This window comes from Ictalurus punctatus, chromosome 9, assembly GCF_001660625.3.
Source record: "Ictalurus punctatus breed USDA103 chromosome 9, Coco_2.0, whole genome shotgun sequence".
In the NCBI taxonomy this organism is placed as follows: domain Eukaryota; kingdom Metazoa; phylum Chordata; class Actinopteri; order Siluriformes; family Ictaluridae; genus Ictalurus; species Ictalurus punctatus.
In genome coordinates this window covers 4,943,528-4,959,725 of record NC_030424.2, presented here as the reverse complement: position 1 = coordinate 4,959,725, position 16,198 = coordinate 4,943,528, and the positions used below count along the sequence as shown (strand labels likewise).

At 36.7% G+C, this 16,198-nt stretch overlaps 1 protein-coding gene across 4 annotated transcripts in view; it reads left to right on the top strand.

The window, feature by feature from the left end:
* The window catches only part of xdh (xanthine dehydrogenase), a 28,180-nt gene that overhangs the window by 195 nt on the left and 11,787 nt on the right, over positions 1 to 16,198 (top strand). For 2 of the 4 annotated variants that reach the window (XR_006983036.2, XM_017475915.3), the window contains exons 2-21: positions 112 to 169; positions 1,594 to 1,690; positions 1,986 to 2,094; positions 2,281 to 2,407; positions 2,526 to 2,587; positions 3,154 to 3,225; positions 3,521 to 3,616; positions 3,793 to 3,934; positions 4,149 to 4,241; positions 4,581 to 4,732; positions 4,988 to 5,081; positions 5,342 to 5,451; positions 5,567 to 5,751; positions 7,180 to 7,342; positions 7,846 to 7,935; positions 8,066 to 8,235; positions 11,580 to 11,706; positions 13,160 to 13,282; positions 15,291 to 15,387; positions 15,595 to 15,719. Coding sequence is in view for 3 of the 4 variants with exons in the window: in XM_017475915.3 (XP_017331404.1) it covers positions 112 to 169; positions 1,594 to 1,690; positions 1,986 to 2,094; positions 2,281 to 2,407; positions 2,526 to 2,587; positions 3,154 to 3,225; positions 3,521 to 3,616; positions 3,793 to 3,934; positions 4,149 to 4,241; positions 4,581 to 4,732; positions 4,988 to 5,081; positions 5,342 to 5,451; positions 5,567 to 5,751; positions 7,180 to 7,342; positions 7,846 to 7,935; positions 8,066 to 8,235; positions 11,580 to 11,706; positions 13,160 to 13,282; positions 15,291 to 15,387; positions 15,595 to 15,719 (2,292 nt within the window). In the remaining variant the exon portion in view is untranslated. Of the gene's footprint in view, positions 1 to 111; positions 170 to 1,593; positions 1,691 to 1,985; positions 2,095 to 2,280; positions 2,408 to 2,525; positions 2,588 to 3,153; positions 3,226 to 3,520; positions 3,617 to 3,792; positions 3,935 to 4,148; positions 4,242 to 4,580; positions 4,733 to 4,987; positions 5,082 to 5,341; positions 5,452 to 5,566; positions 5,752 to 7,179; positions 7,343 to 7,845; positions 7,936 to 8,065; positions 8,236 to 11,579; positions 11,707 to 13,159; positions 13,283 to 15,290; positions 15,388 to 15,594; positions 15,720 to 16,198 lie in introns of those variants that run through there. The other 2 variants (XM_047157530.2, XM_047157531.2) reach the window with 2 other exon arrangements.

Below are 16,198 nucleotides of genomic sequence, written 5' to 3'. Positions count from 1 at the left end.
AAAAAACGCATTGCTTTATTACCGAGTCACTTTTTATAAATCGAGTAAATTCAGTTGGGAAAAAAAACAAACTCTTGTGTAGGCAACATTTTGACTGGTTTATTTCTACAGATCACTGAGAACAATGCCGATCCAGAGGTGACGGTGCTGAGCTTTCTCAGGAGAAAGTGTATCCTCTACCCAAAATCGCACGCGCACTACAAGTCGCTGTGTTTTAATCACGTGATCACATTTAGCAATGAAAATGAAAATAATCTGAATAACCTGTGCGTGTGCAGAATGTTGACGCTGAACCATTCTGCAGAACCAAAAACTGTAGGAAATAAGGCTGAGCTTTGATTTGTGCTCACCTTAGAACCCTGTTGCACGCTTAATTTTTTCCCACACTCATGGCAATATGCCATTAGTAAATGAGTGACTACATTATCTAGCTGATTTAGGTATATAATGTTAGTTATAAAAAATATATATATATATACAAAGCTTGTACTTTGTCCTAAAGAACTAAGACGAGGTAAAGAGTTAATCTTACAGGGAAATAAAATTAGTGAGGAAATATGCTATACTAAATAAATCAAACAATCAATCTATAAAGTGCATTTATGGAGGCTATTTTCAAAAAAGAGAAACAGAATTTTTTTGTTGTTGTTGTTAGTACAATGGTAACCGGCTATACAGGTGAAGTTGTAAGAAACTTGGTGTGTGCTTTGACATACATGCACTGTGAGACCCGGACCTTCTTAAGATGGAACAGAAAATCCGAATAAGAAGCAAACGTTCAGTTTACTAATTTTGAGCATTATGGATGGGATGTTTTCTTGTTTTGTGTTGGCTTTAAGGCCTATGGCTGTTGTATTGTGAAATATTTCGAAAGGTGGTTTGGTTCATCCTCTTTATGTCTGCTCGGACATTAAATAAATTATACTGGGTTTTACTGAATCTGTTTGGTTTTTTTTTTAAACAAGCTATGTCATCAGTTAGCTAATCTGACCAAGAGGATACATAAGATTAAAAAAACAGTGAAAGTCTTTGAAAACTCTCCCATTTCTGCGCTAATGTCTTCAACCCTGTGATTAGTGAGTACAGTAGGTAACTAGGTCTGATGAAATGCCTTCAGCTATAAATTTCACTTTTTTCAACACGTTTGTCATCTCCAGGATTTTTTGTAACTACTCAGATTGGTCTGCTGAAATACATTGCTGGGGCTGAGTCTGGACTGTGTTACGCCAATTGACAAACCCTGGACCTAAGGATTAAAGTGCTCCTGTAGTAGTTGCTTTAGGTAGGGTTTAATTCCCACTGGTGCCACCATCAGTTGGTTGATGGTTTCCTACGGTAACGTAGGAAACCATCAACTCGGATTTGAATCCTAATTAAATGGGACATGGATTATAAATATTCATATGCAAATCATTCAGGGTGGATTTATTCTTTAGGAAAAAACACAAATATGTATATTTGCACTTTATGAATAATTTGCAAAAAATTGTATATTAAAAAAATACATTGAAATTTTATTATAGTTTATTAGTGGTAGTGCTTGCATATTTGATTGCACCTTTCTCTGGTTTTCCTTAATATTGATGAACTCAGTGGGTTTAACAGGGACTAAGCTGGGATGTGCTGAAGGAGGATGTGGTGCCTGCACTGTGATGGTGTCCAAGTTTCACCCACAACAGAACAAGATTGTGTATCTTTTCCATTAAACCACAAACAGACTGTATGTTGATCAGCCATCTTCATGGATGGTGTACTGCACTCTTCATTTCCAGAAGAAATAAAAGCTATGTATTTGTTGTTGTTTATGTTGTTGTTCTTCTTTTTGGTTCATTAGTTTACGTATATACTACAATATATTATTCAATTTCTGTCACACAAGGATGTTGAACCTGTATAACTATTTATACATACATAGTAGAAATAAATTACATCCAGTATGTAAAAAAAATTTTTTTTAAATGTTATCCTTGATTGCCTTGTCGTAGTCACCAGGCCATTAATGCATGTCTGGCACCACTATGCTCAATGCATCATTGTGCAGTCACTACAGTGGAGGGAATCGGCAGTGTAGCCAGCAAACTTCATCCTGTTCAGGTATGAAAGAAAAAATATTTACCTATGATTTTTAGCATAGTGTGTTGCTTATGATGTTGTGTGCATCATTAGTCTGAAGTTTAAATTTAGATGGTTCATTATGTAACTTTTGATGCCTCCAATGGCAAACATCCTTGTATCGCTTAAGATATACACTATCCAATATACAGTGTTGTGTTTGGGCAGGAACGGATTGCTAAGGCTCATGGATCACAGTGCGGTTTCTGCACTCCAGGACTTGTCATGTCCATGTATGCCCTTCTGAGGAACAACTCCCAGCCTACAATGCAGGAAATCGAGGAGGCCTTTCAAGGTATAAAGATGGCCATAATCTGAAAAATCATATGCTATATTTTAATATAATCTTAACACGTAATAGTAAAATTTGCATAAATGCAGTTATACACTTCTGCTGGTGTTCATTCATACAGGTAATCTGTGCCGTTGCACTGGGTATAGACCTATATTGGAGGGCTACAAGACCTTCACCAAGGTAATAGGGTGCCTAGGGTGATCCACAAGCATTGACATAAGGGGTATGAAGGTGCCAACTGCTCAGTGTTGAGTATTATTATGTGGTATACATTATGTGTTATATGGCAATCGTAATAAATTGTAGCAGAATCATAATGGTGAAAGGATTTAATGGTATCATAGTGCTTTACTACTGAACACTGCGCCAAGGCCTATATCAAGGAGATTTCACAACAAAATCTGTTCTGTATGAACATCAAAAAACTAAAAATGTTAGTCAGGAGAAGAGGAACAAGTGACATCCAAGCTTGGAGGCAATGGTCATTTAATCATCAAAAAACTCATGCAACTCAAGTCACATTATATGGTCAAAATTATATGATATGTTGGATGACATCTATATGTGCTCGGTGAACAATTTATTCCAAAGGCATGGCATTGATTGGAAGTATATCTGGTTAAATTTGCACTAGAAAGCCACTCCAGGTGCACACTGAAGCGATTAGATGCTTAAATGGAGGTAGAATTGTAGATCCATTTTAAGCTGCCCATTGTTACCGCACATTTGTATCTTGGTTTGACCAGGACAGAGGATGCTGTGGGGCAAAAGGGAAATCCAAAGTCTGCTGCTTGGCCACTGAGGACACAAAGGAGCAGGTAAATGTGAGCACAACCAGTGTGATCTGCTAACCACATCAGTTCTGTCATCAGTTCTAATTCTCACTCTGTAGCAATAATCAAGGCATCTTTGCGTATTAGTGAAATCAGTTGTACCTTGCTATAAAATCATGCCTGGAAAAGTACAGTAATGTAGAGGAAGCCAGGTATAAATTCATGCTACCTGACATTTCACGTTTTCTTTCTCCTTGGTGTTGAACAATGCAAAATTTTCTAACTATAATTCTACTTAACACAAACCGTTTGGTCTATTTATTATCAATATGTTTTACAGGAAGATTCAAAATATTCCGTTCAACAACTGTTTGACCCATCAGAATTCATGCCACTGGACCCAACACAAGAAATCATTTTCCCTCCAGAACTGATGGTACATTCAACATGTGAACTAAAATCGGGTTCTACTGCAAAAATGACGGCAATGAATAAATATCAAATTTAGTCTCAAATTAAATGAATTCAATATTTTATTTGTTTAAATTGAGCTATATCAAACACAGGGTATGTATTATACATGAACTGTACTTCAAATGTGATGTTCTACAGAGTCTTTCCAAGCATCCAACACGACAGCTGAGATTTCTTGGGGAAAGAGTTTTATGGATTCAGCCCAGCACCCTGAAAGAACTACTGGAGCTAAAGGCATTGTATCCTACAGCCAAGTTGGTGGTGGGCAACACTGAAGTTGGTGAGCCCTTCAGCAAAAAGTGTCGTCTCTTAATATTATGCTTAGAAAGTTATTCTACAGCTATGGCTATCTTCACTGAATAAATATGAACAGATTTAAGTATATGGTTTGTAATCTGTCGGTTATTTTACCTTGAAACAACATTTACGTGATTTGGTAGAGAACGTTTATTTTGGTTCATGTTTTTATTTGTTCTGACCTTTCTCCTTTGAAGGTATTGAGATGAAATTCAAGAACTTCCTGTACCCTGTGATCTTAGCACCAACCTACATCCAGGAACTCAACAGCATCCAGTACACGGAGACTGGTAAGTATTTGTGTAATTGCAGTCATAATTAATAATTGCATCAAGGAGTAAGAATTTGGTCATATCATACTATAAGCTATGCAAAGAAATAGGACTTGCATGTAACGAAAAGATATATCTTTGAGTTTCAACTCTTCTGTTTGTTGAATCCAGTTTTTTGAGTCCAGTCTTCTGAATATAGAGTCTCCTTTTGAATATTGTTTGCTTGTTCCTATACTGTGGACATTGGTAATAATTCTTTTTTTGATTTCCTGAAATAAAATATCACGTTGAGTTTGCACATTTGTGTCCAAACAGTTCCATGAAAACTGCATATGTGTGTGTTTGTATGTGTTTTAGGGATTGAGTTTGGTGCATCTGTGACATTGACTGTGTTGAAGGAGGTCCTTTGTGGAATGGTAGAAAAACTACCCAGCTACAAAACGGAGGTTTTCCAGGCCATACTCGAGCAGCTGCGCTGGTTCGCAGGACAACAGATTCGAAATGTTGCAGTATGTCATTTAGCTATTCCTCATAGTTTGGTGGGGTTTTTATGATGTCTGCATTAACACCATGTGTTAATTCCTGGGCTTGATAACCTTTCCAAAAACAAATTGCTACAAACATAGAAATGATTTATTAACATGTTTCTGAAGTATGTGAATTAAGAATAGTATTTCCCAAGATTGTCAAATTTACAAATATGTTTGTTTTTTGTGTGTGTGTCTGTTTGTGGGTGGTGCTAAATGTCATATATGTACTGTCAGGCTATTGGTGGAAATATTATGACAGCAAGTCCTATTTCAGACCTTAACCCTGTGTTCATGGCCGTGGGTTCTAAGCTAAATCTGATGTCCAAAGGTAAAATAAGGACTTTTTTTCTGTTGTTATTTTTTTACTCTAGTTCAGGGATCAAAGGTTGACTGGATATCTGCATTTCCTGTTAAGGACAAATATGTAGTGTATGTTGAAAAAAAAAAAAGACTGAAAACGAAGTGTGAATTGATGTGCTCAATTGTTATTATTGTATACTTGATTGTCATGCAGTATAAATGTAATTTATTGCCTAGGAAAATATATATATACATTTATTTTTTCATATTCCAATTTATTTTTTGCAGAAGGAAAACGTGTGCTTCAGTTGGATGACAAGTTTTTCACTGGCTACAGGAAAACTGCTTTAAGACCAGAGGAAATTCTGTTGTCCATTGAGATTCCATACACAAAAAAGGTCTGTTTTAGCACAACACACAAAGGTCTAATTAACTGTAGATATGCCTGAAACTAAATACAGAGTAAATATGTACTACAAAAATTAATTGAAGATTCCTTTTTTTGTTTACAAGGGCCAGTATTGCTCAGCCTTTAAGCAGTCACTTCGCAAAGAGGATGATATTGCCATTGTCACCTGTGGGATGAATGTACAGTTCAAGGAGGGATCCAACATAGTGCAGGACATCCGAATCAGTTATGGTGGAATGGCCCCTACCACTGTTCTCGCCACAACAACATGCAACCGACTTATTGGCAGGTAATTTATATGCTGCATATTCACTAGCCCTGGTCCTGGAGTTGAAGTGGGTGTGTAGGGAAAACACTTAAATGTGCAAGATAGGCGGTACATCAGGACCCTGGTTAGGAATCTGTTTTGTAAGCTAAGCATAAAATTCAGTGGGCTAAATCCACTGATCTGTTAAACTGCAGTTCTAAGAAGCTTGTCTCTACCACCTAGCAGTTTTTGAACTTGAATCATATATTGTATGTTAGAAATATAACAGAATATTAATACATTATGCATAAGTAACAGATAATGTGTTCTAAACACATTTAAACTTTTTTTTTTGGAAAGCTTGCTTTGGAGACTAAAGGTGTGTAATGGGATCAGCATCCTGCCAAACACAACAAAAAGTCATGCGAGTTGGAGGTTTTATTTTCATGTGGATATAAGCAAGTGGTCAGATATGAAGCTTTCATCTTTAGTAACTGCCTGGTCAGGGTCATGGGGGTTGAAAGTAGGCAACAGTTTGTTTATATTTTGGGAAATAGAACCAACCTAAGTCATTCAAAATATAATAGGCAGAATTAATAAACAGTCCTGCACACATCTCCAGTTGAGACCAGTTATGAGCTTGAGTGATGTAGCTGAGGTTGAGGAACAGGTTCCAGTGTTTGCAAAGAGCATAGTGGTAGGCTCCATAATTAAATAAAGAAAGAATAAACAACAAACAAACCTTCCAGTTTAGGCCATACCCCTTCAGATTTAAACCCGACTGCAGACACAGATATTTCGAGCACAAAACAAATACAGAGAGTGGCATTGTGTTACACTTCTATTATGTATGTAAAAGGGCTTTTCGATATTTAAGAACTTTGATAGCATGATTTACGACAAACACATGCAAACCAAACCAATTGCTTTTCTTGCTTTTCTAAAACATTATCTCACATGGGCAAGTCAAGCAGTTATTACAACTGATGTTTTATTTGGTGCATAATAGTACTACATATTCTTTTGAGAATGAATATTATTACACTGTTCTACTAGACTAAATTATACTAAACTAACTGGTAGAGTTTGTGTTGTACTGCATATAACTTTATATAAAGTATATACTAATTTCAGTTATAGATACTCCAACCCCTATTAATGGAATATATTGTTAACATATTAATAATGCTGGCTTACCAGTTAAACAAAAATAGTTGCTGAGAACTTAGAAAAATACAATTTATCAATTATTTTGTAAGTTGTTGACAATTCATGAAATTATATGAATACTACAATAAAAAAATCATAGCAAAAAGGAAGGTGTTGCAGTACTATGAGAACTACAAGATGCAATATTAAAGGGTTTTCCCAAGACGTGTTAAACATATTGTCCAGAAATCTCACAAACTTTGCAATTACACATATATGGTTATGTGTTGATCAGTTCTCTTGCTGTGTTCACGATTATAGACAGTGGAATGAGGAGATGATGCAGGATGCCTGCTCTTTATTGGCTGAAGAGATGTCCCTCTCTCCCTCCGCACCAGGTGGAATGGTGACATATAGACGCACACTGACCATCAGCCTGTTCTTCAAATTCTACCTCACCGTCCAGCACAAACTAGCTCAAGAGGTAAGAACATGTTCATAGGTATGCAAGTTGAAAAAACTACAGTCAAAGTAAAACTTTCATCAGCATCACTCATGAAGCTATTTTACTAAATCAAAGTGAATATGTTTAAGCATCATTGATAGCCATGCACCAGTGTACCAGTCGTTAATTTATATACCATCATATGACGCATCCAATTCAAACTTATCACCGACAACCCACGTCATTAAATGTTACTACACAACATGTCATTCATGGACAAATAATAATAGTTTTATCATTGACAAATAACTGGGGATATAGAGTAAGTGGAGTAAAACACTTTGGTACCTTATTGGAAAATATTGAGGTGGTAGCACACCACCATGTCATTGAATATTTTCCTATACACCCAGAATGTTTTGGTTTTTATGTTAAAAACCAGCAATAACTTACTAGGTAAATACAATTTAAAATGCCTTAATGTTAATATTTAATTACAAAGAACTTTTTTTTAAAGCTGATGGTTACCTGTGTTTCTTTAGTACCTCTCTGTTGAGGATGTCAGACCAGATTATGCCAGTGCTATCGAAAACTATCACGTGGATTCACCAACCAGTGTTCAGCTGTACCAGGTACACATATATGATCTCAGTAAAAAAGACATTACACACATACACACAGTATGAATATATTACACATGGAAATTTAATTACAGTTGTGCTTTTTTCTATATAAAGTATTATTTTCAACTACTTAATATAGGTAGTCCCTCCTGGTCAGAGCCCAGATGATGTGGTAGGTCGTCCTGTTATGCACCTGTCTGCTCTGAAGCAGGCCACAGGAGAGGCTGTGTACTGTGATGATATTCCTCACTTTGAAAATGAACTCTATTTGGCCCTTGTCACCAGCACTAAAGCTCATGCTTATATTAAGTGAGTATTAACTAACCACCAATTTGTAGTATGTGCCAAGAAGCCCTAATATATCAACGTTTGTAGAAATTAGCTTAAATTCAAGTATGTAAATGACATAGAAACTATTCCTCATCTGATTATTAAAGCAGAGTTTTATGAAGTTAGAATGGGCAGTGATTTAAGTACAGTTATTTAGCTAGCATCAGTCATAAGGACAGAGAACAGAGACCAATCTTCCACTTTTTTACATACATAATTACATATTCACTCTGAAACCCTTTATGTAGTGTCTTTTAGTCAGATTTCTCTTTATTATTTTTATTTAATTCAGTATTTCCAACATACAGTATGGGTAGCAGGTATGTCTGGTTTTTATGTTTTCTTTTGTTTTGTTTTATCTGAGTGCTCTTGCTGGATCATGTCTAAGAATCAGTTCACTGTGGCACAGTGGAGCAAGATCATGAAGGCATTTGAAAATCAGTAAAAGCATTTCAAAATTAATTCTATAAGATACCGATAGTCAATGCCGCTGTTTGAGAAAAGGCACATCTCTCCTGTTATCTGGTAAACTAGATAAGAGTGCATTACAGTAATCCAGGTGAGTTGACCCAAAGACATGTATGAGTTTGTCACTGGCAGCAGTTGAAAGAATGTCACGGACTTTGGATATGTTTCTGAGGTGAAAGAATGTTGTTTTGCAGACATTACTTATGTGGTTTCTAACGTTAAGGTCACTATCAAACTGACTCCCAGGTTTTTGATGCCATTTTGGCCGTTACATTTAGGGAACCAGCATGTCTTTTCTCTGAGTTTCATTTCCCAATAAATTATGATCCAGGACTTTAAGCAGTGGTAGACCTGGTAGACCTGTGAGAGTGAGGAGCTAAGGACATATTGAGCTGTGTGTCATCTGTGTACTGAGGTAAGAAAATTAGTTGTAATAATTATTGATTAGATATTAAAGAGTGTCAGTCCCCAAATTTAACCTTGAGGGACTCCACAAGAAATATGATGCTTAGTAGTAGTGTGGTAAGTGTTTAAAGACAGCATCTGTGCTCTCCACACTGATTTGAGGTCACGCAAACATAATTTCAGTTCTTTATTAACACCCTGTCATATGCCTTACACATAGATGTAATCTACTACTTTAACAATTTTGAGCTTTACTTTACAGAATACAAAGTTCAGTATACAGTTAAACAGCAAAATGACATATATTGCAGGTAGAATAGCTTGAGGATGGAGAGAGGGAGGGAGAGAAAGCAGGACAGTGACACCACATGCACTATAATACAAGATAAGATAGAAGCTATCAAATAAGAGAGATATGAAAGCAGGGAGCAAAACATGAAAGAAAGTCATTTTTTAACCGTTAAAAATGTTATTTATATATTGATATATTTATATATCCTCTTGTTATTATAGTTATTATATTTACAGTTATTATATGAATTATGTAATATTTTATCATATGTAATATGTAGAGTTTTAATTTAATTGACACACTAGCTTTCGTAATTCCTATTTTTTTCCTGCCGTTGAGCCAATCACTGAAAGGGCCATAGGTTCCCGATCCCTGCAGTAAGGAGTGCTTTAACTGCTCTAACTGCTTACAAGTCTTCAGCTTTGGTTGTGGAAGTCCTCACATTTACCAAAGTACAAGAGCCTGTCAGGATACATTGCTGTCAACCAGCAATCAAAAATCAGTAGTGAATATTTCCCATTGTGAATGACTGATATTTAGGAAATTTTGTTAATGCATCAATGTTGTCATGTGTGTGTCTATAGACATTGCAGGAAAGAGGTTGTTAAAAAGACAGTTGATCTGCTGAACCTCCAGTACGTGCATATGTTCTGAGTTAGTGCTTGGACCCAGAGAGTGTACTTATTTGAGCTGTATGTTAATTTCCATGTTGGGCCAATCACAGTGAGTTAAATTGTCAATTCAGTTCGATTTCATTTGTATAGTTATTTTAACAATCGACATCGTTACACAGCAGCTTTACCAAAAATCCAGATGTAGACTTGGGGGAAAAACTCCCTGAGAAAACATGCGAAAGAAACCTTGACAGAAGCATATCTTCTTACAGTGCTGTGGGATTATGAGTCAATTCTCTTCTACAACTGTGTAATACAAAGTCAAACAGTAATAAGTATGTTGAAAGGAGTACAAGTATACTTTCTCAGTACTTTATGGTCTTTATAAATCCCTCATGTGTAAGGTCAGTGATTTTGTATGGCATGTTAAAACAGGGAGTCACCACCAAATTAATTATTTCTCAAAGTTGCTGCAATTTTCATACTTGTCATGTGAGCCATATTGCTCCACCCATTAGGACTGTGTTTTGATCACATGACTGATGTACATCTATAAACACCTCAATCTGGGCATATGCACACAATCTTTCCTTAGTAGACTTTGGTTGTCTTAAAAAAAAACTAAGTGTTCATTCGTGAATGTTTCGATGGGAACTTGGAAGGCTTATAAAGTTGGTTTTATAAAGTGCTGTTTCTGTGATTTCACTTAAATAGACTAATAACCAATAAACACTGATACTTAAAATCTGAAGTTGTTCCTAAACAGGGCATTACACTAAATTTTAATTTTGAAACATTTCACAATATAGGCATAATATTATAACATACAGCCACAGCCACACACCTTACAAACTCCCCAACAAAAGTCCCGGTAATACTGGAAGGTTCGGATTATTAAGCAAGATTCAGCTTGCCATAATGCGTATTGCATTATACATTGCAGATTTGTCCTGTCATCCTGAAGGATGACTGTTAGCTGATATAACCTTTGAGATATAGCTATGTTTCCTAGCATAAGTAACTTTTTAACCGCATTCAGGTCGCAACAACATGAACCCCTTCCTTCACAAGTTATGGGGGTTTGTCACTGTCTAGAGTAAAGTGGCTTGACAGTTTGCATAATATATGATGAGAACCATAGCCATACCACATTCAATTATCTCGAAAATTCGCTTATCATTCATTCATTCATCTTACAGTAAGTAGCAACTTTATCTTGAGCCGGGTCAGAGTGAATCCGTAGCCTGTGCAACACTGGGGCACAAGGTTGTATAATATTCTGAAATTCTTTTTTCCACCCTTATTATTTGTTTTACATTGCTCCTATTCTCTAAACCTCATGTGCAGGATTGTTGCCTGGCTTGGTAGAAGGAATATTCAGTTTTACTGAAGTGGGAGTACATTGTAATGCTGACTTTATTTTATGAGAAGCAGTCAAATTATAGCAAACATTTGAGAGCTAAATAGTTACAATACATGTGTATTGATTTTCAGTACTTTCTCCATTGCTTAGCATTAGTCATAGTTAACATTTCTTTTGGCAGATCTATTGATATTGATGATGCCATGGCAGTTCCAGGAGTGGTTACATTTGTTTCTGCCAAGGACATAACTGGCAGCAATAAGACTGGACCTGTTGTCTATGACGAGACTGTCTTCGCTGATGACAAGGTTACCTACCTGATTCCTAATAAATAATGCTTTGCTGTCATAATGGCTGTATGATGTCATAATATCATAATGGCTGTATGAACATTTATTGATCCCAAAATTTGGAATTTGATCCCAAAGATGACATTTGAAACATTGAGTCAGGGTGACTAGACTCAGTTTTTACATGTAAAGATGTTGTGCCATTCATTTGAGGAATTTTATAAGTTCTCCTTAATTTTAGGGACAACCCTGATATTTAAAACGGCCTTATATGCAAATTATGGGGCTGACAAACTTAAAGTGCACCTATTATGCTTTTTTTCAACGTGCCTAGTTTTGTTTTAGAGGTCTCATACAATAAATTTACATCCAAGGTCAAAAAACACTTTAATTTTCTCATAATTTACATTGTAGCACCACCTCTTTTTCTCAGGCTCACAACGAATCGTTCAAGGATCCGTTCGCACTAAACCCCTCCTTTCAGAGACCAATCTGTTGTGATCGGTCTACCGCTTACAGCACGTGTCAAAAAGGAAACATGCACTACCATAGATGAATTTCAACTCAGTAATAATGTCAGTTTTACCTTTTCAATTTGAGCCTGAGTCCAATAGTGATGCATCGGAAGATCAACCCGACCCACCATCGCAAGCACAACGAGAACAGGACTTTTCTCACTGGTAAGTTTATATATAGTTTGGCAATAACGTGAGTTAGCCGGTTAACAGAGGCTAACAGCTGACAGGCTAACAACTGTGCACTGGCTGTACACGTATACAACACAAAACTACGCACTTGGAATACTCGGTAGAAAATGTATGCATAAATAATGAATCATACTTACAGGTTGTGATCCAGAGGTGCAAGATGGTCAAAACAAAGTGGGTACGACCTCATTTTTAATGAATAATCGTTTCACAAATCCCACATTGACTTTTTATTTGAGAAGCAGTCGTCGGTGAAATGAGTGGAACACAAAGGAAGGTCGGAGTTGAACTGCTGTGATATCATTTAAAATGAATTTTAACCACTGACGCTTTATATCCTCATCCTTTGGGAGTCCATGCAAAGTGATTTTGCTTTTACAGCTCAGAAAACAATGTTTTCTATATATGAATTTAACTCTTTCAGGACACAACCTCAAATTTAGTGTTCGAGGGCGGGTCAAAGTACACGCTGTTCGCGAACAGCCAATGAAGACCAGAGGCAGGTTTTTGTTACCAACCTATGTAGGTTTATACAGGAAGTAAGTCTGGAATTACTAACGACTCATTTCAGGTGTTCAGAATCGGTTCTTTCGGGAGTCAATAACTCCATTTGTCATGTGCTTTTGATTTTTGAATTTTTTTTACATTCACAAACAGCTATATAACACACCATATAAAGGGTAATATCTGAAAAAGCATAATAGGTGCACCTTAATACCTATGAATTGTAACGGTGACAAGGTGCCTCTTTCTCGCTTTTCCAGGTCACATGTGTTGGTCACATAGTGGGAGCCATTGTAGCAGACACACAAGTCCATGCTCAGAGGGCAGCCAAAGCTGTGAGGATCTCATATGAGGAATGTCAACCTGTGATTGTCACCATTCAGGTGTGAAGGCATACCATATCTATGTATAAACCGTGCAAAACCCTCACCCTTGTGAATCAAGGTCATGTAATGCTGTCCCTAAATACTTTTATGCTTGCATGTGATCTAAATGTAATATCAGAAAGCCAGCAAAAAGTACAGTGTAAGTGCTTTGCTCTACCAAGTGTCTCCATAAAGTGAGCAAACCAGAACACACTATATGGTTAGAGTAGCGTGGACACAATACTCATAGACATCAGTGAAGTGTGGGGGAAGAAATTTAATTTATGATGAATATGGATTTGAAAGTGCTATGAGTGATGGGGTAAGGAAATGCTAGTCTTTGTTCTATCTTCAGTGTCACAGCTGGAGTCTCAGCGCCAATCATCATCGAGTAAATATACAGTGAAGGGAGGGAGGGAGGGAGGGGGAGAGGGAGAGAGAGAGAGAGAGAGAGAGAGAGAGAGAGAGAGAGAGAGAGAGAGAGAGAAGGGGCATCAAAGCTATATTTACAGCTCAAAATGTCAGACACTATAGTACATTATCAAAATTCAGCAACAGTTACAAAGAGGGAGGGGTTTTTTTTTTTTACCTGACATAGATAGAGTCACAGGTAGGATAATAGATTCTGTAAAGTTGGTTTTATAAAGTGCTGTTTCGGATTAAGTGATTTCAGTCTCAGTAGACTAATAACCAATAAATGTTGATACAAATCTGAAGTTGTTCCTAAACAGGCCATATAGCCCAAAATTTTAAGTTTGAAACATTTCACAATATAGGTGTATTAAAATAACACCCACACACCTTACAAACTTCCCGGCTCGGTAATACTGGAAGGTTCAGATTATTAAGCAAGATTCAGCTTGCCATAGTGAGTATTGCATTATACATTGCATAATCATCCTGTCATCCTGAATGATGATTTTTAGCTGATATAACCTTATAGATTACCTGTGAGTTTGGCAATGACCGATGAAAAAACAAGCTCATTTATTATGTACATTTTATCAGCCACAGAGCAGAGATTTTATCGTTTTCTCAATTATCTGTCAGAAGGGGGTTTCATATAATCATTAACCTCAATCAGACAGGGTCTGAATATCCTTTTGCTTCATGCTGTTTTTCAGTCAGTGCCAGAGGCGTGTTCAGAAGTGTTCACACTGTATCTGAAGTCATCATTGCATAATAGGGCTATTCAGGTTATTCACAGAAATGGGTTAAAAACATGCACTAAAGATAAAGCTTCAATAGATTTATTAATATGTATCGGTTTACCTACCAGAGGTGACCGGGTTCTTTCTGGCACTGAGGAAGCATGGATAAATAGAAAAGAATCAGTAGTTTGTCATGTAAATATACATAATTTAATATACAAATATATACATTTAAACCTCTTATTCTGTCATATGGGTACAAAGTCTTGTCAAGTGATTTAAGCACTGCTGTTCAGTGAGTCAGTTTGTTCATCAGGTCACATCAACAAATGCCTAGGGCCCAGACAAGATAACAGGGCCACCTTTTAGCTATTTTTAGTTAGTAGTATAGTACTTGGTGATTGGCTTTGTTCCTGACTCATAAATTATTGCAATTACAAAACTGGTCTGTAGATTATGCTGCAAGTGTATGACCGAACATGACCCTCAGCTTACAATTGAGCTGGGATGTAGCAGTGAAGGCACATAGTTATTGGACAATTGTCAAATACCTGTCATACATGCCAGCTCATGCAGAAAGTGCTCAACCTTTATCCATTGCACCTATAGGCATTGCCAGGTGCAAAAGATCTGTGTGGATTTTGTGTCCTTTTGAAAGATATTAGGTAATGGTTGATGTTGAATAGAGTGAAACAAGATACATCTGTTGAACATTTACAAATGCAATCCAAGGTCGCACAAAAACTCAGCTGTGTCCCCCCCCCCCCCCCCCCCATTTCAAAATTCATGTAAGAGTGTACATTAGTGTCCCATGCAGGTTTAAAGCAATGCAAGTGGCAATTACTAGGCTTTTGCATTAATCTTCTCCTGCACAGGATGCCATTGACAATCAGTCATTCTACCAGCCAGTGAGAACTATAGAGAGAGGAGATCTGGTGCAAGGCTTTCAAGAGTCTGATAACATCCTACAAGGTATTATAGCATTTAAACATTTCAGGAAGATCATTAACTCAGTAGTATTGATATAGTTTTATTTAAAGACTGAATAAATTGAAATTAAAAAAAATCTTAAGTAGCCTTAAATATTTAGCTTTTTTTTTTTTACGTAACAAGATTTTGCTAATTCTCTATGATTGCATTAGGTGCATTTTGAATAATGTTCTGAGTCTGTATTCTCAGGTGAAATACACATAGGGGGACAGGAACATTTTTACTTGGAGACAAACTGCACACTGGCTGTCCCTCGAGGAGAGGATGGTGAAATGGAGCTGTTTGTGTCCACGCAAGCAGCCACAAAAACACAAGTATTGAAAAACTGAATTGTAGTTCATATATTTCATTATTCACTGTAGGATACATAACATGCACAAGTCATTCACAAGTGTTTTGAATGTTTGGGATGTATTCCGTTTTTTTTTTTCTACATGTTTTCTCATGAGAGTTAGTTAAAATAAATGTGAACAAATTAAGTGTGTCTGGTATCAGTGGTAAGTCTCTCCATGTACTCTAAATTGGTCAAAATCGAGATGCTCTGCTTCTCCTGAATTCTTGATCAGGGCACCACATCCTCACTTTTCAATGTTTACTGTCTCTCCATAAAACATTACAAAATTTCTTCTTCCATCAAATCCACCCTGCACCTTCAGGATTTCTGTGATTGGCTTGCTCACTGTTCCTCCATCAAAACACTGTAGTTTAGGTCATTGTGTCTTTTCTAGAGTAGCTATTTGACTCTCTTCAGCACTAACCGCTTTATCCTTGAGATCACTGGATGTGAGGTGGG